The sequence below is a fragment of the Microchirus variegatus genome (genome assembly GCF_963457635.1).
Source record: "Microchirus variegatus genome assembly, chromosome: 8".
NCBI classification, from domain to species: Eukaryota; Metazoa; Chordata; class Actinopteri; order Pleuronectiformes; family Soleidae; genus Microchirus; species Microchirus variegatus.
In genome coordinates, this window is record NC_139809.1 from 24997548 (window position 1) to 25023141 (window position 25594).

Below are 25594 nucleotides of genomic sequence, written 5' to 3' on the forward strand. Positions count from 1 at the left end.
GTGAAATGTAAATGTAAAATTCTATTCTGCTTTAAGCACAAATAAATTGAAAACGTACATAAAACCAGGCTTGTGGGAACCCAGTATAGCCTACTATATTAACAAAATAGATGTACTGTCAACATGAACGAAGAGACAGCAGAAAGCAGAAGCTAACAATGTTAGCCTAGCTTAGCACTGGATTCTACGTAGCCTGACTTTGTTCAGGAGTAAGAAATTCTTTTAATTTAGCAGAAATTGAAGATAAAATAATAATACTTATATTTTTGTTCAAGTGTAACCTATGCATGAATGCAAAAATTGTTGTTTCTCATTATGCCAGAATGAGTATGTTATATTTACAACAGGAGCTAGGACCATCAGGAGCTACAGAGGCCATCATTCTTGATGCTAAGTGAAGGCTAGATAGGTTCTCCAACAGAGTGAGGTGAGGGATATTCAGCTGCAACATAAACGTCAAAAGTACGTTTTAATAAACGTACACACTGTACCTCTAAATCTAAAGAATGAAATGTAAAATTAGTTCAACCCATTCCCTGACATTAGCCAACGTGTAATTAGCAATGTCAGGCTAACAGCTGTGACTTCACAAAACTTGGCTAATAAACAATTTTACAGACAGTGTGTCACTATTCTTTTCACAGTTTTCTTTGCAAATAAACAATAACATTTCCAGTATTCGTTAAGATTTAGATAACTGTTCTTAGCTTGAAAAATAGGCTGTTTTCCAGTCTCTATGCTAAGCTAAATTAAGATAACGAGCACACAGCTTAATATTTAACGTTTGATTAAAATGGCATAGATTTTCTCATCTAACAGCAAGAAACAATTTTAAGTAAGCTTCATCATAAAATTTACGGAGTAGATTTAAAATCAGATGGAGCATCACCACATGATGCTTTTAAAATATCATACTTTAATGTAATGTTTGGAACACAAACACCACATGTTTTTAATTGACAGGAACGCTAGAACAAACATCTGCTCAATTGCAGCCTTTGCAATTTACTAATTACTTTGCTTAATAATTATGATTTTGATTTACAAATGTTCAGAGGCCACCAGAAGGTAATATATTTTAACCATACCATCACTGGTCTGTTATGGAGCGGCTACAGGAGACTGGGGTCACCCCACAGCATTCCTGATAAACATCCTGTCAGGTTTATAACCCTGCACATCTGCTGCACACACCTTCCTCTCTCATCCCTCTCTCTTTTTTGTGAATCCATCCAGTCTAACAGATGGACTTCTCAGTGAAACATGACTGAGTCTAGCCAAAAACTGCAACCTACTTCAGCAGACAGATCAAACCCTGGAGAGGAAAAATGGGTCTTTGCCATTCATTGAGATTATTTTTATCACTCATGGCTCACTTTAACCACACCATTTCCTCTGCTGTCACTCCCTTTGGGTCATGTCAGTAAATTTTGCTTACAAAGCAATTACATGATGTTGTGTACCATGTAATAATATCCTTTTGCACTCCTTATATTGGAGAAAAACATAACTTTTTCTGTGGGTATTTATAGCGCAACCAGACACCGGGCATCCTGTTCTGAGAGCAGGACTTATAAACAAGAGCAGGGACATAAACATGAATACTATAGGAACAAAACAAAGCGAGAGAAGAGAATTATACAAAGAAAACTCAATCACGCTGTCTTTTTCTATTAATTTGTGGTTGCTAGATTTGGAAACTATGTCTGGTTTAGTATCTCATGTCCATGTAGGGCAGATATGAGGTTGAGAGACTGGGACTACAGCCTAGACTCTGTGCTCTCACCACAGCTCTCACTGGCATCTCTAGGAAAACAGCTATAAAACAGAAAATATCCCCAAGACAGATGCTGACATTCCTCACTACCACCATCAGCCCCCCACAGGAAAAAAAGAGGCTGTTCTTTTCTCTGCATACGCATGTGTGTGTCAGCAAGACTTTCCTTTATTCAGTTTTACTAAGGAAAAGTGTTTTTTGTTCGCCTGGCTATCCATGTAAGGCTGTACAACTGAAAGCAATTGTCACCCTAAACACAGCAAGCAGGAGAGACTCAGACAGTTCTGAAGGCTTATGTAACGCTCTTTAAGGGCTTTGACCCCTGGTTACATTTTCATCCACCATTGTGCAATAATGGCTGTTTATTTTTTTTAGACTTAATGGTGGCTGTGTGTTTCATCTTACATCAGAGACAAGAGGAAAACAAGCCATCACTTCACTCGGAGGGAAAACACAATAGAAGTTGTCTGGCATTTACTCAGCATGCAGCGTGCATATTCAAAATCTGGATGACATTAGGCGTTCTCTTGTAACACTTGGTTATAAGCCCACCAGAACTTTGTTTTCAGATCTTGCCATATTTTCTGCCTCCTTTCTCTTCCTGTGACCTTTACATGCCACTTCAGGCTCCTTCTCTCTAACCTTGAGCCATGTTCCAGAAGCAGTGCACCGGAAACACTAGCAGGGCTCATGATATACTGTGACCTTTCACCTCACAGCCAGGTTCTACCCATGATTCAGCTGGAGCCTTCGTCTTGCCCGGTTTATCGACCATACTGAAGGACATTCAGGAAGCAGCGACCCCACAGTAAGGCTGCTGCTGAGGTCACTGTTAAGGTCTTTAGCCCACTTGACCATACAATCAATCACTATTTATCGTCTGAGTATGTTATGCTCAAAATGCTATGTGAGTGAACTTTTCTCACTCTTAATTTAGCCATGTTGCGGAAACATGAACATGAAACAAGAAAGCTGTTTCTCTGGTTTACCATAACATGATCTACTTTATATTATATTATAGCATATTACACATAGGGAAAAATGTGTGTGTGTGTTTTTTCATACTTGTTGCCAACATGAAAGCTTGCCACCACTGGACTCTGGTTTAACTGAGTGAATTCAAGCTGTTTTTCCTGTCTGTGAGGAAACTACAAACTTTTAACAACCACCTTTGAACCCGGCAGGGAGTAAGATTTTGCTGCATCATCTGTAGCCTTAAGCTCACTGCCCTGTCGCTATTTTCATACCGACAATCCATTAACTTTTTGCTGCTACATATATAATCAGCATTTGATGAAGCCTAATTTGATAGCTTTGAAGTTGAAAAGCAGCAGTGATTAATCACAGGCTTTTATATTTTACTTTTTTTTATTACAAATTAGAAGGTTCATGGATGTTGTGAGGGAGGACATGAGGAGAGTTTGGAGGATTCAAAGGATAGGGCAACATGGAGGCAGATGATCTGCAGGGGCGACGCCTAAAGGCAGAAGCTGAAAGCAGAAGAATTATCTTATTAGAAAATGTGTACAACTTGCCATAACATCTCTTTTTAATATCCTGTTTTTGCATACATTTATGTTACTCCCCTAGAAGATAGATTTTTGGACTTTGTCATTTAGACAGGTCAGCCTCACCAACAGAAATCATTTTAGAAATTTTACAGGGGTTGCAAAGCTGGTGTGATGCCTCCTGCAAGTAAGGCTGATAAACACTGATTTATTCAGATGCTTTGTGGACAGAAATTCAAATCCAGTGAACAAACAATGAGCAGTTATTGGTGAGGCAAAATATTTTAGGTTCAATTTCAGCGGAAAAACACTCTCGAGTCCAAGAGGCGAAAGGCTTCCCAGCAGCACTGGAATGTACTAAAGCTTTAGAACAACTCATGCTTTTAATCACAATTTGAATTGCGTGACTAAAAGATAAAGACTCTTGAATCCCCCACATGATGTGATTTAGCAGCAGCCCATGGCGAGTGGGCACAGATGTGAGATGGTGGTCAGTACTAGGAAATGAGAATGGGGTTAAATGCAGACGTTAAACTCACTACCACTGATTGGTGTGTGTACATGTAAGAAATTCTATTATTATAATAATAATAATAATAATAATTAAACTACATTTAACACCTTTCCTTATTCTATTTAAGTCAACATATTTGTCCTGGGTCAGCAGCTGGCTCATATTGCTTCTGTTGGTAAGAGGGGCTTTGAGTGCTCTTCATCAGTGTAGAGCAATGTGCCATAATACAACCCCATACGTCAACACGGCACAGATGGACAGAGAGTTGTCCTGGGAGAGGGATCACGATCTGTGGCATGCATTCTTTGCAATGAATATTCCACAGTGGTCTTCAAACAGAGGGTGGATGGTTTATGAATGAGATAATGTAAACTAAACTGCTCCCCTGGTTGAGATTGGCTCTCCCTGGAGCCCTTTGCATCGCTTGCTGTCTCTTTCTACATCTCCACTTCCTTTACTTTTATCCACCCCTTTTTTTCCTTCTCCTGTTCTGTGCTTGTTATTTCCGTGCTCTTTTCATATTTGCAATCTTTCTCCCTTCCGCAAACCTCCCAATATTCTTCCATTTTTCACCCACTTTCAACTCGTGGTGCCTCCTCAGTCGGCTCACCAGCTCCATGTGAACATGTGGAATTTCTCCATAGTTTGTCAGGTCCTGCTCTCATCCTGAAGTGTCCCACTGACACGTGTACGTCTATATACACACAGATCAGGGCAGCGATAGGTATGTTTGAGGTTCAGGCACGTGGAAAGAGAAAAAAAAACTTTGAAGGTGAGAAAGTTGAAACGAAAATGAAGACATGGGACACCCTTCTCCAGTATATGTCAGGCCTTGTGACTGACTTTACCGGGAATACTGCCTGACCTCCTCACATCTGCACCCACTCGGCCAGCCTTGTAAACAAACACTGGGACAGACAAACAAATACTATCGCAGGAAAGCTGCAAACGCAAGTTTTCGTCCACTAAAACAAACAAATCAGATAATCTGCCAAGCTTGGGGAAATAATGGAGCACAATTTCCTCTCTTTGTGAATGTGGAAAACCAGACTTGCTGAACTGCACAGCCTACATATTAAGAAAAAAAAAAACTTTGGTACCCAGCCCTTTTACACAAGGTTTTCTTGTAGTTGCAGATGCATGAGCTAAAAATATATGTGTGCTACAATCCAGAATATATCATTTTAACAACATCTGTGACACTTGTAGCTTTATGTGAGGAAACACAGACTGTAAACAGAGCAGCAGCAGCAGCAGCAGCAGCAGCAACACACATCCAATCTGACATCTGAAACAGTAGTACTCATATGTTGTACACCATGTTCCCAGACACAGATACAGTTCATCGGTCTAAAAGCCTACACATTGACAAAGACAAGGACATTCAGCCAGTGGACAGATTTCCACTTTGTCTCCATGAACAGTTTTTTCCTGTTTATTTGATCTCCAGCAAGGACATGGCACAACAAATCAAGAGGATAAACATCCTCATGATGGCCTGTAGCTGTGGTTTATTTTAATTCAACTAGATAATCTTGACCGGACAAGAAAGAAGTGGCTTTGCTCTTGCTCCAGTCATCATCTCCTGTGAAACGAATGAGACAAATTGAACATTTCCAAAGATGTGTTGTTGCTGTAAAATGCACCAATGGTTCCTACAGAGGAACCAAAAGTAGCTCCAAGGAGTGAACAAGATGAAGAATGTCAAGCAGACACAGTGTTGATCCTTTCACCATGGTGAGATCCACAGTGATGAGTCTCCCGCAGCAACATAGAATAAACACAGCTATAGCAGACATTCCTCTTAAAGAAAGGAGAGTGACCCGGGTCAGATTGGGGTTTGGGCATTTACTCCCTCCTGAGTCCGTGTCAGTCTGTAGTATGCTTGTGTGCTGTGCATGCCGGGCATATCTGCATTTAAGGATGCACACACGTGAACTCATCAGTGTGCGTGTTTTAGGAAGTATGCTGCTTGAATCCAGCACCCTCTGAAAATAAACCGCAGGGTCAACCAACAAGACAGAGAGGGGGAGTCCTTCCATTTGATACTGCTGCTGTGAGGAGGGGGGTTATGGGGTAAAAATGTGCTTATGTGCTTTTCCCCTCTGTTTTCCTGTCTGCAGTGGGAACAGAACTATCTGACTTTTCAGTGAACTATTCAGCAGTACACTCTCGTTCAGAGTGTATTTGTATGTGTAGCTGAAAACCATCACTACGAGGACCTATTGACGTTTTGAAGACATTATAGACGGGTTCTGACAACTTCAAAGGGCTTTATGAAAGTTAAGGCTTGGTTTTAGGGTTGGATTTATAGGATTAGGTTGGTGTTACGGTAAGAATCGGAGTTAGGGTGTTGAGTCAAGATGGTTAAGGTTACGGTAAGAGGCAAGGGAATTTCATTATATCCATGAGTGTCCCCACAACTATAGACATGTGGTGTGTGTGTGTGTGTGTGTGTGTGTGTGTGTGTGTGTGTGTGTGTGTGTGTGTGTGTGTGTGTGTGTGTGTGTGTGTGTGTGTGTGTGTGTGTGTGTGCGTGTGCGTGTGCACTAAGGACACAACATGCACCACCATAGTTTGGTTTGGAGGAGTCCAGAAAGGAAGCTTGTCCTGGTGAGGGAGTCAGCCTTAGGAGTCAAGGATCTGGAGGTCACCGGAGACAAGCTTGTTAAATTCAACACCCATCAGTAGAGAATGTACTGTATGCAGAGGAATGAGTAGAATCTAAAAGTAAACAGGCATTCTGTTTAAACTTTGATACTTTAAGTCATTAGTCATGTCAGTGTTTAATATGATAAATTACTGGAACAGCTGTTCTGGTTCTTTCAGCTAAACACTAATGTCAGCATGTTCACAGGTTTTGGGTGCAAAGTTATGTTTAGATTGAACCTAAAATACAACTGTGCCTGAAGAGAATGTGTTGGTTTGACGTGCATTTGGTGATAAGCCAAAGTATTAGACAAAGTGATATTTGGACTCAATGTGATGTGACTGGGTGAAAAGTCAATCACAGTTAGAACACACTGTACCAGTAACAGGGACTGTCAGTTATGTGGATTATTCAAGTTTTTATCCACTTGGGGTTGGGATGCAGGTGTGGACCCAGGAGTGTCTTAAAGTTATCCATATAACTATACAAGATATATAGATATATATAGATATAACCACAACATTGCAATAGTGATTGATTGGAGAGGTTGGAGAGCTGATTCAAAACCAGATTTGTCCAGGAGACCAAGAAAACAGTAAACCGGGAGACCTTTGATATCTAAAAAGGCTGAAGTCACAACAAACTCTCCTGCACCACCAGTCATACACTGGGAAACGAACAGGCAATTGACATCAAACACACCCAACGTTCTAAGTCAGTGTTTATAGATACACAAACAGCTTAAGAAGCCACAGAGAGAACCTCTCACTACCTCTGAAGGTGAGACAATGAGAGCCCAAACAGAGCTCTGGACACTCAGAGTATATGAACACTCCTCACACCTGGGCTTCATCAACGACAATCAGTGCCACACACACCTGACTGCAGTGAGTTGATTCTCTCACCACTCTCACAGAGCCAGAAGACTGAGTGAGCCTGGAAATGAAATACACAATATATCATGTTCTCTCCTGATTTCTTTGAATACACAAGGACAGGAGAATGTTTAAGATTTTAAGTTTAAAGGCATAATGTAGTGCTTGATATGTTCACACAAAATATTTTGTTTAATGTTCTTACTCATTACTGATCTAACTTTGTTGTAGGGCTGCAAATAAATATTATTTTGAGAATCAATAAATTTCTAGGTTGGTCGAATAATCGTTTGGTCCATAAAATGTCAAAGTTGAAAAATGTTGATCAGTGTTTCTCAAACTTGTAAATGATGATGTCATTAAATGTATTGTTTTATCCACAAACCAAAATTAGTTGATGAATTCAGTTTTAAGGATTGTTTGTTATATTGAGCAAAGAAACCAGAATATATTCACATTCAAGAAGCTGAAAAATCAGAAAGCTTGTTTTAATTCTTTAAAAATCAGTCAAACTTATTGATTTAGTAAAAAGTACAAAAAACATTCTTTTACATTTAGCTTAATTCATGAATTAATTAATCTGTGTATTATAGTCACTCCAGAAAAACATTTGTTGACCCCCCGAGTCCCCAATTTGTTATGACTGGCTTGTTCGTCATCACAGAAGCACACAGACTTATGTGAAGCAAAACAAGGTAAATGAAAGTAAATAATAACAATAATCTTTAGAGTGCAGAGTGAAAGTGCAGGTTATAACAGAGGAGCACACACTCGGCGCACGCTGGTGTCTCCATAAGTCAGCCTTAAGTAACTAAAAAGAACCTTGAGCAGGTGTTTGCACTCAGCTTAATGACACCTTAGCTACACACCTGCAAGACAATCACTGACACACAATCACAGACGCACAGGATTCAAGGCTCTAGGGCATGGGTGTCAAACTCTGGCCCACGGGCCAAATTTGGCCCGCCGTGTAATTTCATTTGGCCCTTGAGGCAATATCAAATTAACATTAGTGCTGGCCCGCCGGTATTATTATACACTTATCTATGTGAGCAACTTTTCTCCTCAATGAAGATGACGAAAACGTCTCACAGGATACGTCTGACTGATGAACACCTTCGTTCGATAATGAAGGTTGCCTCAGCTCAAAGCCTGAACCCCGACATTTATGAACTAGCATCCAAGAAAAGATGCCAGGTATCTGTCTTGGGCACATCAGATTAGATCAGTGTGTCGCAAACTGAGCAGTAAAAAGGCCTGAATGGTTGATTTATTCATTGTTATTTTATTTTCAAATTTATTAGCTTGTGGAAAAAGTTAATGTTGATATTTACCTCAGAAGGCTGCAAATAGAAAAGAGGCATTAAATGTTTTATTGAAATTTTATTTAATATGCCATTGATGTTTTTTCGTTCGTTTTTTGAAAGTTGATTTTGCACTTTTAAGTTATATAAGCGTTGCTTGTTCCATATTCAGTGTTAAAGCAAATCAGTGTAGCAAACTGAGCAATAATTAACATTTTATTCATGCACTTTCTCTTGCTACTTCAAGGCTTGAATGTTTGATTCATTCATTATTGTTATTTTATTTTCAAATGTATTATAAGCCTGTGGAAAAAGTTTATTTCGATATTTACCTCAGAAGGCTGCAAATAGAAAAGAGGCATTCAATTTCTATCCATTCATTATCTACCGCTTATCCTGTATTTAGGGTGCATTCAATTTTTACTTAAATTTTATTTGATATGCCATTGATATTTTTTAATTATTATTATTATTATTTGAAACTCGATTTTGCATGTCACTATAAAGTTATATAAGCCTTGCTTGTTCAATATTCAATGCAAAACTTGTTTGGTTCCCTATTAAAAGGTTAATTTGTTCAACCTTGGCCCGCGGCTTTGTTCAGTTTTAAATTTTGGCCCACTCTGTATTTGAGTTTGACACCCCTGCTCTAGGGCCATTCCATTGTGTATATTCCAGTACACATATATAGTAGATATTTCAGTCTAGTCCAAAGGTTTGACTGTCTGTTCATGGTTTGTTTAAATGATGCCACCTTGTGTTCATTTACATGTATAACACAGGCAGCAAAGTGAGGAAATTAAAGTTTCATTTTAAATGGTACCCTCATTCTTTCTGCACATAAAGTCTGCTCCACTATAGTCAGAGTAGGGACATGTATCAACATACCTTCTTCTCAGGCAGTGTTTCTGAATCCTGGTCCTTAGGACTCACTGTGCTGCATGTTTTCGAAGATTCCCTGCTCCAACACACCTGATGCAAATGGTAATGAAGCTCCTCAGAACTACCCATTTATTTGAATCAGGCGTGTTGGAGCAGGGAAACATCAAAAACATGCAGCACAGTGAGTCCCCACAGCATAAATATTATAGCAGGATCATCATAGGGTTGACCTGTGAGCCGTAACTATTGTAACACACTGTTAAACTTGAAAAAGACGTATGGGGGAAAACAGGTACTGTTTTTCCTGTATTTAATTGCAGTATTCTTATAAAACTGTAGTAACAGACATTGTTATTTTATAGCCTCTCAATATCCAATTTCCTTCCTCTCATCATGCTTCAGCGGCTGAAAATGAAGTTTAGCGGCGGCGTTTTGTTTGTCAGAGAAACAGCATTAGCGTGTACCTTCTTTTCAAAGAGAGTCTTTATTATTAAAACAAAATACAGTGAGCTCTTTCAGAAATTGGAATCTACACTGAAAGTGTGTTTTGTGCAACTTTTTGTTTAGAAAAAAAACAACAACAATAACAAAAAACACCATCGCGACATTTACGCAAAGTGTTTTTGGTCTGAAATTTAAAAGTGATTGTTTGTGCCTATACCCTGCTGAGATGTGGGCTTTGTACGAGCGGCAGCACAGCACAACGATGGATTTAATCATTAAGGCCAATGTGAGACAGACAGCGCAGCATGTAGATTACAAACACACACACACACACACACATACAAAACGCCATTACACAAAATGTATCTCAAGGCCATTAAGTCACTGATAAGGAAATGACCTCAGAAACTAACATATGGTCCTATCTCTGTTCCCTTTAATGACCCGGTGTGTACCATTTAGGCAACATTATTTCCATTTGGCAGACATGAGTTGTTGTTGTTTTCATTATCGCATTATAAGCCCTTTATATTTACATCAGTAGCAGGTCGGCTGTCATGAAGGAACAACGTGTTTAGAAGTCTGAGTTTTACTAACTGAAGGCTAAGGTGAGAGATATCCAGCTGCAACATGCAACTTCACCAATGTTGCGAAATCCAACACACTTTACCTACTGTACCACAAAATGACCCTTGGAAACAATTAAATTCTATTTCTCTAACTTATACCGTTAGAGAAAAGGAGGAATATATTTAATTAAATGTTCCAGAACAATGTTTCCAAACCCTGGTCCTCAGGGACCCTCTGACCTGCATGTGTTCCATGTTTTCCTACTCAAAATCAAATAAATGGGTCATTATCAGGCTTTTGCAGAGCTTGATGACGAGCTGTGTTGCAGCAGGGCAACATGTGACAAATGCAGGGCAGAGGGAAACACTGCTCTATGACACATATACATCAATCTGAACTTGCATACGATACTCAAAATTACACAACCCATTCTAGACGTAATGTTTTGATCGTAAATGTTTGTTCCCTGACTTATTATCTCACGTCCATAAGACAAGCATAACTGAGTTATTAAAGAATCCACATCACTGTAGGTGGAGCTACACGAGTCTAAATGCTAATGGACCTGCTGAAAAGTAACGCTGAATTTGACGATAACAGTCTGTGGTCATTCATTAAGCCTTGTTTTAACAGTTTTCACCTACTTGAGCACAAGATAATAATAATAATAACATGGTCCCAGGCAGCACAATTGCAGTATTTTCACAGTGAGGTTTCCTTGGATTCTGGCAAAACTGGTTTAAAAGTCAAGATCTCTGTGAAGGTGTGACCTGCAGAAAGAAACACATCAGCACAGAGATTAATAAAACGTAACAGCCCATGATCATTGACAGGTCTTTTTGTCGTGTTTGGCTCATAATCAGTCTAACGACTCGTTTCCGTCATGCTTACGTTTCCACTGGTCCAGCGTCAGGTCTGTGTTGTCTACCGAGTGGTCGTACAGCTGTGCTTCCTTCTCCTCCTCTGGGTCTCTGAACTCTGTGAAGTAGGGCAGCGTGAGCGCCTCGGCGGCGGTCGCCCTGCTCTCCGGGTCCAGCAATAACATGTGCTCGAGCACAGACACAGCTGAGGGAGGAGAGAAGAAAAGAACAAAGGAGGGGAAAAAATGTAATCTGACTTTGAATGCCAAACTGAGTGAAAATGACAGCTGAGCATGTCCTACCTTGTGGATTAGTTGTGGGAAACACTTTATGAAGCTCTTTTTTTTCCACTTTTGCAAGACCTTTAATGTACCTTTTGGCCTACGCGAAGAAACATACATTAATCCTGGAATAAATAATTGTTGTGATATGTGACAAAAATCTTTAAGTTCTCATTTGATTTGTGTGTTCTGGGCTCACATCCTCTGATTCCAGTTTTAACATGAATTCCTGAGCTGGCGTTCCTGTGATCTTCATGATCTCAGTCAACTGATCTAGGTCTGGTAAATATAGGTCAAGGTTCAAAAGTCTAATTCAGTCATGTACATATCTCATATTTTCAATATTTAATTTGATTATTTCATTTGGCTGAATTAGATTTTACTAAAATATTTGCAAACTGTTAAACACAGCGTGGTTTCCCTTTTTTTGTGTTGCCGTTGTCGAGACCTCTAGAGCCACGTCGTGACATGGAACTTAAAAGGATACGGTCGCTGCCTTTAAAAAGAGGTTTTCCTTGCAGCATTTCCGCCATGATGCAGCCCACAGACCAAATGTCCACTGAACAGGAGACAAAAGAAACGGCAAATAAACACCACACGTCTCAACTTAACATAGATAGAGATTTCATTAAATGATGTAAACACACATAACAATACATTTGAAATGTTTTGTTAAAAAGGTACAGTGTCTATTTCTGAGTGTTTAGTCAGTTCTTTAAGAGAAAAGATAAGGTAGAGTGTTAAGAGAGTACCACCTAGTGGATAACACTTATCATTATTTTATTTATTTTTTTACACCAAGTACAAGTTTTGTTTTCAATAAATCGTTTTCAACATCACAGCATATGTAAGCATGTAGCAGTATGTATTTATGTAAATAACTTAGACTATAGATTTAGTCCCTGTGACCCTCATGTGGAGGATAAAGTGGAAGATGAGTGAGTGAGTGAGTGAGGCATCAAAAATGCTTATTTAGGTGCAATAAAATCAAATACATAACAACATAATGATTATAATGACAATAAAAATAATTAACTTGGGAGTTCACAACTCGATGTCAGTCAACTTTGACTCATTTAGCACTGTTAGATATGGAAATAGATAGATTTCCAGATTTCCAGTATTTTCATTGAATGTTATTCCCAAACATTCCCTGTATGTTCTATACTAATTGGCTGATTTGACACAAGCAGCACCCTGCTGTATGTATAATATTTTAAAGTATTTCATAGAAAACCTAAATTGACCAGGAAGCACAACAAAAACAAAACTTAAAGCTCCAGTGTGTAACTTCTGTTGCCAAAACCCTTTTTTAAAATTTGGAACATTTGTTCCTGTATCCCCATTAACCCTGCTAAGGTTTGCTGTCGTCTCACTTCTCTAGCGTAGCCGTCACCACAGACTATACTGAGGAACACAGAGTGAGTCGTGTGCAGTCGAAAGGATTAATCAGCGTTGTGTGATCACATTTGACATTAACTGTTGATGTTGAAAAGTTACACACTGCAGCTTTAATAAAGCAACACATTTAAGCCTGCTCTTGGGAGGTTTTAAAAATGCAGTAGTAAATCTTTTTTGAAGCAGACGCCTTGAGATAAGGGGATTACAACAAAATAGCTTGTAGCGCTGAAGTTGACATAACAACAACATCTATCTTTTAATTAGCTCAACATTACCAGTCTGGGTGTAGTGCATCCAGCTTAGGATGACCTCTGGAGCCCTGTACCATCGAGTCACCACATACCCCGTCATCTCGCTGTCCGCCTGCCGCGCCAATCCAAAGTCCAGTATCTGACAGAACACAAACAAGGCAGAGACACCAACATTTACCTCAAGGTGGTGCAGAGTCTGGTAGCAACACTTCAGGTACATAAAATGTAGAAGAGGGGAATGCAATTCTGGTCAGTACATAAATTGTGACGTTACAGGTTGTTCACAACAGGTATAACCAGGTGTTGTCCTGGTTTGCGTTACCAGGGTGTGCAGCTGTACCTTGAGCTCACAGTCTTGGTTGATGGCGAGATTTCCTGGTTTGAGGTCCTGCAAAGGTTCATGTGAAAAACAAAGTAATGAGTCTGTGGCAAACAACAATTCCAGTCATAATAGTACAATCAAAAAATTATGTTACGCAAGAAAAGCTCACACCTAACCTATATTTAGATTATATGACAACTTACCCTGTGAATTATACCTGCGGAATGAATGTACTGTAAAAAATAAAAAAAAGAGAGAGAGAATATAACAATCAACACAATTATTAAAACAAAAAATTTAAAATGCATTTAATTGTCTCAATATCAAAGCAGAGTTCTCCACCTTAAGACCCCTGAGCATCTGATAGACCAAATACTGAATTTTTTCTTCTGACAGTCTCTGCAGCTTCATCAGCTTCCCCAGATCTGTTCCCATGAATGGCATCACCAGATAACTAAGTGGAAACAAAAACACACACTGTGACTTCACACGTGGAATGAGGTCATAGAGTATAGTGACACAGCATCGTAGCAGAGGCATTAACTTACAAATCATGGAATCTGTCCAGGGAGAGGTCAGCAGTAAACACATCTAACAGGCCAATCACCTGCACCAGGAGATAATCTGAGGTCATTTGTTGTCATAACTATGTTCTAATTCAATTTCAGACTAATTCTATCTAGTCAGAACCTAAAAATAAAAACACAGCGGTGATGTCGTGTCTTACATTTTCATGTTTCATGTGCTTGAGAAGCCTCAGCTCCCTGTATGCCCGTTTGGCAAAGAGCTCAGACTGGAAAGGTCGGTACAGCTTCTTGATCGCCACTTTGGTTCCTGTTCTGGAGTCAGCGGCTGAGCTGAGGGAAGGAACAAACATCATTAACCTAACATTTTCTGTCAAGATTATTGTGAGGAAAATGACTGCAGCTCCGTATATCACCCTTCTCTTTCAAGTGTGTTGTGGAGAACCTATTTGGTTTGTATCAAAATTCACAAGATGTTTAGTTTGTCCATTGCGGGCTACCTTAAAAATTTGATTGTCCAAAAACAGTGGCCTGGCTCCTGATATACAAACAAAACGCTTATTCTGGAGTAACAAAAAAACAACAATAATTCATAAAATCAGGTGATAGTACATTTGATTTTTTTTTCACTTTCTGCCAAATGAAAAATAAAATGACCTTAAAGGTGCCATATGTAAGAATGTGGCCAAAAACGGTTACTACATTCAAATTCAAAATACAGAGGTTTTTTAGGTTTCGTTTTCTGACGTAACTGGCAACCCGTGGTTGCTCAGAAGCTGAGACTCTACTGACTGCAATGACTGGTAGACGGTGGTAGGTGGCGCCACATGCCAAAACATGATTTCAAAACATAAACATGATTTGCAAAATATTTTATTTAATGCAAATATTTTGGCTGTACTATTGTTGTTGGTGAGTTCAGTTTGTTATATGAACATTATTCCTGAGTCTCTGTGATATAGGAGGAATTTATAGCCAGTTGCTTTAGATTACTGTATGAGGAATATGCGTGATTATCTGTTAGTGTGCATATTATGGGTTATTGTTAGGGTTAGTCTGTGGGATTGTGTTTGTCGTTGTCTGTATGCTTGTTTGTCATTAGAGGTTGAATTGAATTGAATTGAATTGAATGCCCTTCATTTTGTAAGCATTCAGAAAAGGTTTATTTTCTGCAAACTAATGGACTAATTTGTGTCATCAAAAAATGGAACAATAATGTTGTCATGTTACAAAATTATGTAACTACTAATGTCATAAAAACATCACCAACAACATTTTTACAAATTGTTGTCCTGGAGTGACTGAATGAAAGACACGGCCACTATTCACAATAATGGAGACCTTAAGGCGAGTGCTTTTTAGGACCAGCTGATCTGAACATGTCTGGTATGAGGAAATCATTTAAGCCACCTCCTTTTGATCTAAGCAACAAAAAAAATCGTATCTTTTGATCAGGTTAAAAGCTCAAACATGAAGCGACAATCAAACTCCCTCCTGTCACATCTGCTCCATCCAGCTGTGATCTGTGTCTGTGGCAGGAGGTTCCATCTCCTGCGTCAGTGTTTTCAGAGGAGTTCATGTGTTACTAAGTTGTATTGAGTCAGTCAGAGCACTTTAGTTTCCGCCCACACAGTCAATCATTGATCACAAAGACGCAGACGGTGCCTGAAAGCAGCAGCTTGTTGTGCAGGTTGAGTGAAACCTTTTCCACCGTCTCACTGACCTCCATGATTAAATCATCTTTCGAGGCGACTGGAAACATATAAAAGAGTCGCTGTGGTGAAGCCTCTATCATAATAAGGAAGTGGAGCAGCATGTGCTCAGCGGAGCGCACACACACTTTATTTTCTTTTGTTCAGCTGCGGTGGCACACAGAGTGCGTCTGAATGTCACCATCTGTTCCGTCTACTCTCTTTGTTAACGTGCTCCTCGTCCATTCATTCACTCACTCATCCGCATTACAATATCTATAACAGTTTCATCCCGAGTCACAGGTTTCACTTACCAAACCGTCCCGTACGCTCCGGTCCCCACCTGCTTCAGATCCCGGTATCGCTCCGGTACTTCCCATGACGTTTTGTTGACTTCTTGTCGGGAATAACCGGGTCTGACTCGCTTAGACATCGCATTTATTTATTTTTTAAAAAGGAGGGGGAAAGAGGTCAACGAGGTGTCTTTTTTTTCTGGCTGTTTGTCTTTGTGCGCCGTCGATCCTACACACCCATTGTCCTTGATAGATCCCACCTATGCGCTCACTCTCTCAGCCACACCATTGCGCAGCTCTGCGTATCAGCCGCTCAGGGCGCAGCCTGAGGTCACACACAGCCACTCCCGCTGGAGGTTTACAATTAAAGGTGAAAAGGAGACTGGAATGTGTGAGTAACTTGAGACGCCAGGCTGTCAGCACGACTGTGAAATGCGTGGACAGGTGCGCAGTTTAGAGAGCAGCTTTAATGGCTCTTGTTCGAGTTGTCTCGGTTTCCCTGGCTGTATTCCCTAAGAACTGTTTTGCTGCTCAGCTCAGCTCAGCTCAGCTCAGGAGTAAAGGTAAAAAAATATCTGGGGCTTGCTGAGACATGAGCGTCAACCCGAAGACGAACACAAGTATGTGCAAGAGAAATGCAAGTCTGTCCAGGAAATAGAACAAATAAAAGTGTTGTGTAAACAAACGTGCCATTCTAGTCTGACTCACTTCTGTCTTGTGATAAAGCAAAGGGGAAAGTCCAATCACCTGCATTATTATGAGGTGATACTGATCTGACAGCAATATCAACTCAACAATAAGTCATAAAACATAGATATGGAAGTAGAGTATAGACGTTCATGAAAAAGAACACTCTGTGTAGTCACTGCTCAATTTATTGGGGCATTAGATAAAGGATATGTAGAACTTCCATTTCATAATTACTGAGCAACAATCAAACTCATTTCATGTCCATTTCTGTCACTTGTCAGTATGGAGGTCCACATCTAATGGCTTGATTTTGATACAAGCCTGAATTCATCCTTGTTCAAAGGGAGCAACCATTCGGTCAACCATTCATTGTCTACTGCTTTACCCTCCACATTAAGATCATGGGGCCACTGGAGCCGATCCCAGCTGACATAGGGCAAAAGATGGGGAAGACCCTGGACAGATCACTAGTCCATTGCGGACCAAACATACAGAGATGAACGATTATTCACTTGATTATTTGCAACTATGGTCAATTTCCAGTTAACCTCTGCACGTGTTTGGACTGTGGTAGGAAACCGGAGAACCTATAGAAAACCAACCCACATGGGGAGAAAATGGAAACTCCATGCAGAAAAAATACCAGCAAACCCAAGTATTTTTGCTGTACAGTGCTAGCCAATACATAGCTGGGTGGCCCCTAGGTTACAACCAGTGCTGCTTAAAGGAGACATATTATACCCTATTTCTCCAAGTTAACCTAGTTCCCTGGCGTCCTAACGAACATGTTTGTGACAAAATACCATAAGGATGAAGCACCACAGCAGTTCAATCACCCTGCCAAAAAAAACCTTTTCAGAATGGTCGGTTTAGAGTGCCTCTCTTTAAATGCAAAAGAGACACAGGAAACTACGTCAGCTAACAGCAGTTAGCATTTGGAAAAGCCATAATTTTGCCGACTCCAGCCGGCACATTGCCGTCATACATGTATATTATGTATCCACTGGACATGTAAATCCTCTGAGGCTGGAAGTTTGTGTAGAACTTTGTGCTGCACTGTGCAGACAAGAATAGAACACTTTGCAGACTTCCACTCTTCCGGATACTATTGCCCTCGCCTGCACTTTCGTGTTTTTAGGGACAAGGCAGAGCTCCACGAGACAAACATTTCAGGAATATCTCACTGTGAAGTAGCAATGACACAGCAGTCAACATCACATGCTTTATCTCCTGTACTTAGACTGAGGAGGATCACAAAAACATGAGTGAGTCATCTTTTTTCACACTTGGCCTACTCATAGGACCTCCAGAGTCCCAAATATAAGGATTAAAATGATTAAAAAGTTGATTTTTCATAATATGTCTCCTTTAAAGACCCAGTTCAGAACCTCTATCGGCCCTTGTTGATTTCTGAGAAATGATCATATTAATTACCACCCTGAGGTGTATGACCTTGTTTTCTCTCTGCCCCACCCACTCTCCATGCTGAAAGAAGCCATGCTGTCTTCTGCGTTTCTACAGTACTAGGTAAGTTATGTCTTGTGTACCTGTCGGAAACTTAATTGGAGCTGCGTGGTAAAGTAAGAGCAGCAGCAGTGACTGAAAATGCAGGCATATAGTGAAGCGAAATTAAAATACAACTGTGAAGTCTTACTGCACATCCAGACTTATCGTTCAGCAGCAGAAACCACTTGGTACATCTAGGTGTACAAAACACAGTCATGTGGAACTGGTAGGCTTAACATTGTGTGAAGTCATTTGACAATTGTTTAAATACAATTATCATTCGTTTATATTAAAAATTTAACGACTACAGCTTCACATACAGATGAAAACGCATTCATGAATGTTTGATTTCCCCATTCCAACATAATCACGTTCAATAGTGTCACGTTTTAGATATAATTTATAATAAACTTCCTCTAATGAGGTTTTAAGTTAGAGGAAGTTACTTCTTGTACTCAACAGTACTAATGCTCATTGAACCGATTAGATAAAAAGTAAATATGTGGCAAAGTCATTTGTCGTTTCTGTGCCTCTTAAGTTTTTAGATGACAAAAGTGTTTTCTATCACAGGAGAAAATGTGCGTTTATTTTCTATGGCTTTAAGGATGAAGTGCAACCTTTTCATCCACATACAAACCTAAAAACAATATTTGGTTAATGTCACAGGTGACCCACCACAGGTCATCAGAGTCAGACAGGTCACTGTAGGGACTTGTTGTCTGGTTCGTCATTAATAGCCAACTGAACACAGAACAGAGAGGGAACAAGCAGAGGGTCTTCATCATCGAGCCAAACCATTTCATAGTCACGTTTGATGTTGAACACCAATTCTCTTTACCAAACACCCCATATCAACTCAAACCCTGTCTGCTTTGTATCAGCTAAAAAGTCTGTGGTGAGTCATACCTCATTTAAACTTTCCTGACGCTGCCTGGCCTGCTAAAAAGAAACAGAGTTAGCTCATGTGAAGAAGAGGAAGCAGGAACAGTAAAGGTAAGAAATAAACATTTGAAGATTTGGTGTGTGTAACAATTGGGAGGAGCAAAACACAAAAATGTTGGTTTTCATAGCCTTAGAAAAGCCTTGAAGTGGAAGCTTACTATGCAAATGAGAAAGAACAGCCCCACCAACAGTCATACATAGCAGAAGTGGAAGAGTGGACAGAATTGCCTCCTTTCTGGTATGCAAAGGCCACCATAGTTCCCTACTGCACTTGGGAAAGGAAGGGATGAGCAGGGGAGTCCTACCATTGTTACACTCTCATCTTTAGATGAACTTTAAGGTAAATAAACTTGCTTCATTTTAGGCAGACGAGCTAACGATCAGGAAAGTTCTTACGAAGATCATGTGACACAGATTTCATGGGCCCAAGCCGGAGGCTTGCTGTCGTAAGGAATTGGATCTCTAGCTGTGGAGAGAGACGCAGCCTGTTGCTGCTGCTGCTGCTCCTCTCCTTCGTCCCTCTCTCCCTGTTCAGAGACACCCCCTCTGCCCACCCACGCAGGAAGCTCCAGACCCTGCTGCGAAGAAAAGGGCTTCTCCAGAACCTTAAGGACCCGCTGGACCTGCGACGCAGAGAGGAAATGAGAGATGAAAGTGAAACGGGAACTGAGTTTAAAAGTCTGTGCTAATTAATAATCACAGTTGATGTGCTGCAGAGACACTTTTTTTTAGCCACAATAGTACAGTCAAATAAGATGCACCATTACTAAGTACTGTGTGTCACAATAGATTTGAGCCTCACTTCAGAAAAGTCTCCATTCTCAGCAGCTTCTATTGCATTCTGGGCAATGTAGTTCCTGAGTATCACACGAGGGTTGGTGTTGTCCATGACCCTCACCCTCTGCTCCTGCACAGCCTGCACATCACTCTGTCCCTCCAACTCGCGAGCCAGACGCTTCCTGTGGCAGCGACATCATCAAACATTCAGAGTTACAGTAATGGAACAACTCAACGCTCCATTTCCTCCCGCGTCTATCTGTCCACCCCCTTTATCAGTCACACTTCCACCCATCACCATCGCTCCAGAAAAAAATCCCTCACACATTTCCTCCCCCACTGTACACTTGTTTTAGTATATATATAATATATATTCCACAGATATTTGTCTTTCCTCCTGTGTCTCACCTGTAGCATGTGATCCACTGAGTCCACTCCTCACTCTGTTTGTTTTTCAGCTCTTCCTGGCTGGTCTCCATCAGATCTTTCAGTCTGCTGAGTTTGTCCAGCTGCTTCGATAATGTCCTCCTGTCTGAAATCATCTGGAACAGTGCAGGGTTGCTCTGTGCCATAGACAGCAGCATCGCCAGCTCACTGTCATCAGGGGCCAGACAATAATTCAAAAATGTTACTGTCATTGTTGGAGAAATCAGAGAGAGACTAAGCTGGATGCAGTCGATCAGGATTTTATCTGTTGCTAATATGACTGAAGGGGAAATTGCGTTATATTATAAATGAGATGAAAGATATGGGTTAGATATAGGTTTATGCAACATTTACCGACTTTGTTTACATGTGTTGATTAGATTAGACAGGAAATAAGATAACAAGTTTAAATAAGGTTGATTTCAAATTCTGTGTTTACATCTGGTTTGGACGGTAATCAGGTTTCATACATAATTATGTTTTCCACATTGTACACAGAGCTGGATCCTTATCCAGTGTGACTGCAGTCAGGCAGCAGATATGCAGGTCATTTCAGAACTAAAACAGACTGGTTAGTGGTGAGTTTCAGTGGCCTGATCAAATCAAAATCTTAACAATGAAAAACTGGCTGACGTGAGTCAACACTTGAGTTTCACTTACGACAAAGACTTCAATGTTGTGCTGCCTTGTGCAGTATAATAATAATGGTCTTCATTGTGGCATGGAGAACTGCAGTTCCCCTCTCCACTATGGAGCCATCTTTAAACTCTTTAGTCTTCTGAAGTACAACTTTATATAAGCAGTTATGATCACGTCTGACGCTGGACCTTTCACAAACATTACTCAAAATGCCATGAGGTGTAATATGTCAGCATTAGCTGTGTTATATTAACAGCTTGATCTTCATCGAGTGACAAAAAACAATAATTGTCAATTGTCAAGACACCTCAAACAAGTGCAGTAGTTCTTCCTTTCACCCATTTCCAATACAGCACTATTGTACAATGCCAATGTCAAAAAATGACACATTGAAGTATACCCTCTTCTTCCCTGACCGTCTTTTTGGAGTCTCTGCTCGTAAATGACATGCCCAAACTAAGTACAACTCTGCAGTTACAAGTTCTATGCAGATTATATATCTTTATCAACATAATAATAACACTTGTGAGATTCCACCAGGGGTGTACGTTTCACTGGAGATGCCACTGTGTCAGAGTACATGGAACACAGCATAAATGAAGGATTTTTTTTTCTCTCGCCTAAATAATATGCAGTAGGAGCTTAAAAATGCATGGAGGTCATGTGACAACATGTGGACATGAGCTGTGCAAAGTCTGATGCTGCTGAAGTGAAGCAGAGTAAAATGACATAGGTTTTAGTAACAGATCTGTGCCATTTGAGATTTCTTAGGTACCAAATTATTAAAACCCATTTAATTTTATTTACATGTCACTATTGGTCTAAAAAGGGCTTGTTAAAAAAAAAAAAAAAGTAAGAAAATGTGCTGTAAATGAATGCTCCCTGTGTGGAGCGTAATAACAACTTTGTGACTCTGCAGCGTCTTCAGTTACGCAGTGCCATAGCTCTGGCTTACCTTGGTCAATTTGGGTGATTGACAGATCATTTTAAGCCTCTAAACTCATAGAATCAGACCCCAGTCTCCAAGTGCATGTGGATCACTTCATTAGCGAGTCAAAAGGACATAGATGCGTATGATGCATTTGTGCGGACATTCGCCCTTCTCTAATCAGAACGATCTAATGTCTTTCTAATGATCAATCAGACCGGGAATAGTCCCCAAAGCATGCTGGGAAGTGTATTTCTTCATTAGCAGCGGTTTTGTTCTAGTGAAAATAACTTATAAACAGCAAAAGTAAGACAACATTTCTGGTTCTATTTCTTGAAAGTGAGTTGTTGTTTTGCTCTGATACCGTTGGAATCTGTGGATTCTCTGCTATCCAACCAACACGTTTTTATTCGCTGATGCTTTGCTTTCTTTGGGGAAGCAGTAGAAAAAGACCAATCTATTTAGTACAGAATAAATGCTGCTCACCGTGGATCCATCGTAGGTTTGTTAGCAGCCTTTAGCTCCTCCAAGGAGGCACACTGCTCAAGCAGGAGCTCTGTGTCTTTCTTAACAAGATCCATCGCTCCTTCACTTTCTCCCCCTGAGGGACAGGAAATGTGACTCAAGCTGCGGAAGGTGTTTGTGAAGTCGGCACCTATAGGAGAGCGAGAGACAGACAATAACAGTGCTATTATTAGGTGATAATATCTGTTTTGTTTTATGTGCTCAAAATATTTAGATTGCTTTCTCAAAACTCGATTCAAAGCACAGCAGTACACTTCTAACTCTTTCCAACTCTTACGCCACCTGTGTTGTGCATAGTCTGCAGCAACTCCGTGATCAGCATTTCATCCTCAGGCTCCTCCTTTGTCAACAAGCCCAGTTTTTTCCTCATGTTCTCAAGGTAGAAGCCATTGTACAGATCCAGGTACTCATCCAAAACAACCTCGGCGCGGTCTGGTGGTAGCTCTGGGGCAAGAGCCTCTGCTAGCTTCACCAGGTTCCACCTGCAGATAGCCGGCTGTGCCTGGTAGGAGTAACGGCCGGAGTTATCAGAAGCATTGCAGATGAAATCAGGGTCAAACCTGAAAGAGGCAAGTGGGGACATTGCTATAATCAGTGTATGATACAAATGTTGTGTGATCATATTATGCTATATGCAAAAAACCTATCAAAGCTATACAGAATCAGAATATCTCCCCAAGTGTCTGACCTGTCCATGAAGCCATATGGACCATAGTCCATCGTGAGTCCCAGGATGCTCATGTTGTCTGTATTCAGCACTCCATGACAGAAACCGATACACTGCCACTGTGCCACGAGTCGAGCTGTGCGAAGCATCACCTGCGAACAATGTAGAACGTTCTAATAAACTTCCTAACAAATCTCATTCCAGACAACAATCAAAGAGAATGGATGACACCTTATTGTTCTAATTAGATGATAAAAAATAGTGTCTGTAAGTCTGTATCCAGCTCTTTTAATATTTTAATCCCATATAAATCAGATGTTCAATGACCTTCTCCAGAACCGCAACAGTAAAAGATGATTCTGCTGTTTTTGACTTTGAACTGTCATTGTATAGAATGGGATACATGTGTCATACGGTTGCTTGAGCGATGAGGATGTTGACAGGTGGGAAGAAAAATTATCTCATGCTCTGACCTCTCTGAAGAAAGCCACGTTTCTCTCCACTCGGTCGGGGTAATTCTGCTGGATCTCTGGGTAAAACATCTCAATGATATAATCCATCATCTGACCTCGAATTTCATCACGTCCATAGCTGGGACCTTGACGGCCTGTGAACTCATCTGCCTGCTTGAAGATTTCAAAGGATCCAAACCTGACGAGGTCAAAGATAAAACATTCATCTCCGGAAAATGTGAACACCCATGATAGATTAAAAAGACAGACAATGCACTCACCTGAAAAAGGTGGGAGCGATGCGGAGGACCACAGAGCATTTCTCATGGCAAGCATTTCCGCTATAGTATACATCCCGTATGACCTTGCTGTCAGAGGTCACTATTGAACCTGCTCTTGTGGTGGGAACGCCCAGAAAGGACATGGCCTCGCTGCACAGGAACTCCCTTATACTCGAGCGCAGGACCTTGCGGCCATCGGCTTGTCTGTGTAGAGAACGTGGACGCAGAAAATGCAAATTATAGTTTGGTGCATTTTCACAATCATCCAAAGAAAGACAGAATAGAGAACTAGAGTTAAATACCAAAAAGTAGCCTTTAAACCCCATGTGTGTTTGTGAGCAGCATAGCTCAGTCCGAGTAAGAAATTATGAGACTGGGCTGGTGATCCAGATTCAGATCCGATCCAAAATTGTATTTAAAAACAATTGAATTTTGGATATTTTCATTTATAAATCTGTCTCAAGATTCAGATCTGAAGCATAAAAACGAAAATCATTCCCGGGTTCAAGTTTGCTCTATTGCTTTCAGATGTAATTTACAACGCCTCAAGTACTACAGGTTCAAAATAGACTATACAACTTCAGTGTTTTTGACACTATGGGATTTCCCACTCTTCACTTCATAAAAAGTTTTTAAATGTTTCAATTTTGACTTTATAGAATCTCTTCCAACAACAATAAACGCAAATCATTAAAACAAAAGTGGCATACAGGCAAGAATGTACCTGGAATAAGGAGTCATTCCTGCTCCCTTCACTTGAATCTCCCACCGGCCGCTCGGGTTCTCCCGCAGGAGTTCGGGTTCCTGGCCGAGTGGGGCCTTCACCTCTCCCAGGTAACAGGCCGCTCCGTCGCCCAGTTGCCCAGCGAACTGTCCGAACTGGTGGCCGCAGTAGCAGTGTGCCGCTGGCTCGGACCCAGGCATCACCGTGGAGCCGCTGAGATACTCTGGTCCCAGCGGGTCGTCCATAACCTCGTCTCCACGCAACCCCAGCAGCGCCAGTGCTTCATGCGACACAGCCACGAAACGAGGCCTGGTCAGTGGTTGTGGGTTCACCCGGGAGAAACAGGCTCCTTTCACCTGCCGGACACCCGGCTCCTCTGACGGGTCCAGTGGCAGTTTTCTGAGGACGAGGTTGTCAAAGTCGAGTCGCTCCAACGCGGAACGACTCGTGGCCAGACCCATGTCATTCATACCGACCGAACAGAGGAGTCTAAAAGCCGACACAAAGGGGACAAATATGCGTGACGGTCGCAGTCGCGGTCCTAAATAAGCCATCCAATCTCTGCCATCGGTGTGGTTTTAGACCGTGGCGCAGTTGGACTTAATTCACGTGTCACACTTTCATAATCCTGTAAGGCAAAGCGGATGTTTACGAGACAAAATGTGTTGCATTAATATGTGTCCGACCGGCAACAAGAAGAAAATCCGGAAATGCATCGACTAAAACAGCCCCAAATAGTATTGTGTAATGCAGTAAAAATGTTACATTACAGAAGATAGTCCCAATATATTTATACTCGGTAGGCATCATAAGGTCAGGTCTCCATACATAGTTAATTACAGAGCAATTGTGGCATGCTATCCAGACAGTAATAACACACTTTAAGTGAG

General features: G+C 40.8%; 2 protein-coding genes across 2 annotated transcripts; both read right to left on the reverse strand.

Moving 5' to 3' along the window:
* Positions 1-11084: 11084 nt before the first annotated feature.
* Positions 11085-16287, reverse strand: mapk12a (mitogen-activated protein kinase 12a; the record flags this gene model as incomplete). Its single annotated transcript, XM_083893247.1, has 12 exons — positions 11085-11294; positions 11416-11589; positions 11687-11765; positions 11865-11944; positions 12153-12224; positions 13342-13456; positions 13658-13705; positions 13843-13872; positions 13982-14093; positions 14188-14246; positions 14367-14496; positions 16169-16287. 12 exons carry the CDS (start codon positions 16285-16287, stop codon positions 11227-11229), a joined length of 1086 nt encoding a protein of 361 aa, XP_083749373.1. The 3' UTR covers positions 11085-11226.
* A 726-nt stretch (positions 16288-17013) lies between these two features.
* On the reverse strand, positions 17014-25331 carry selenoo1 (selenoprotein O1). The gene is made up of 9 exons (XM_083893243.1): positions 24705-25331; positions 23981-24184; positions 23721-23898; positions 23269-23399; positions 22863-23140; positions 22542-22710; positions 20471-20656; positions 20088-20244; positions 17014-19908 (listed from the first exon to the last, which is right to left on the reverse strand). The coding sequence occupies exons 1-9, from the start codon at positions 25256-25258 to the stop codon at positions 19687-19689; spliced, it is 2079 nt and encodes a 692-aa protein (XP_083749369.1). The 5' UTR covers positions 25259-25331; the 3' UTR covers positions 17014-19686.
* Between the last annotated feature and the right edge of the window lie 263 nt (positions 25332-25594).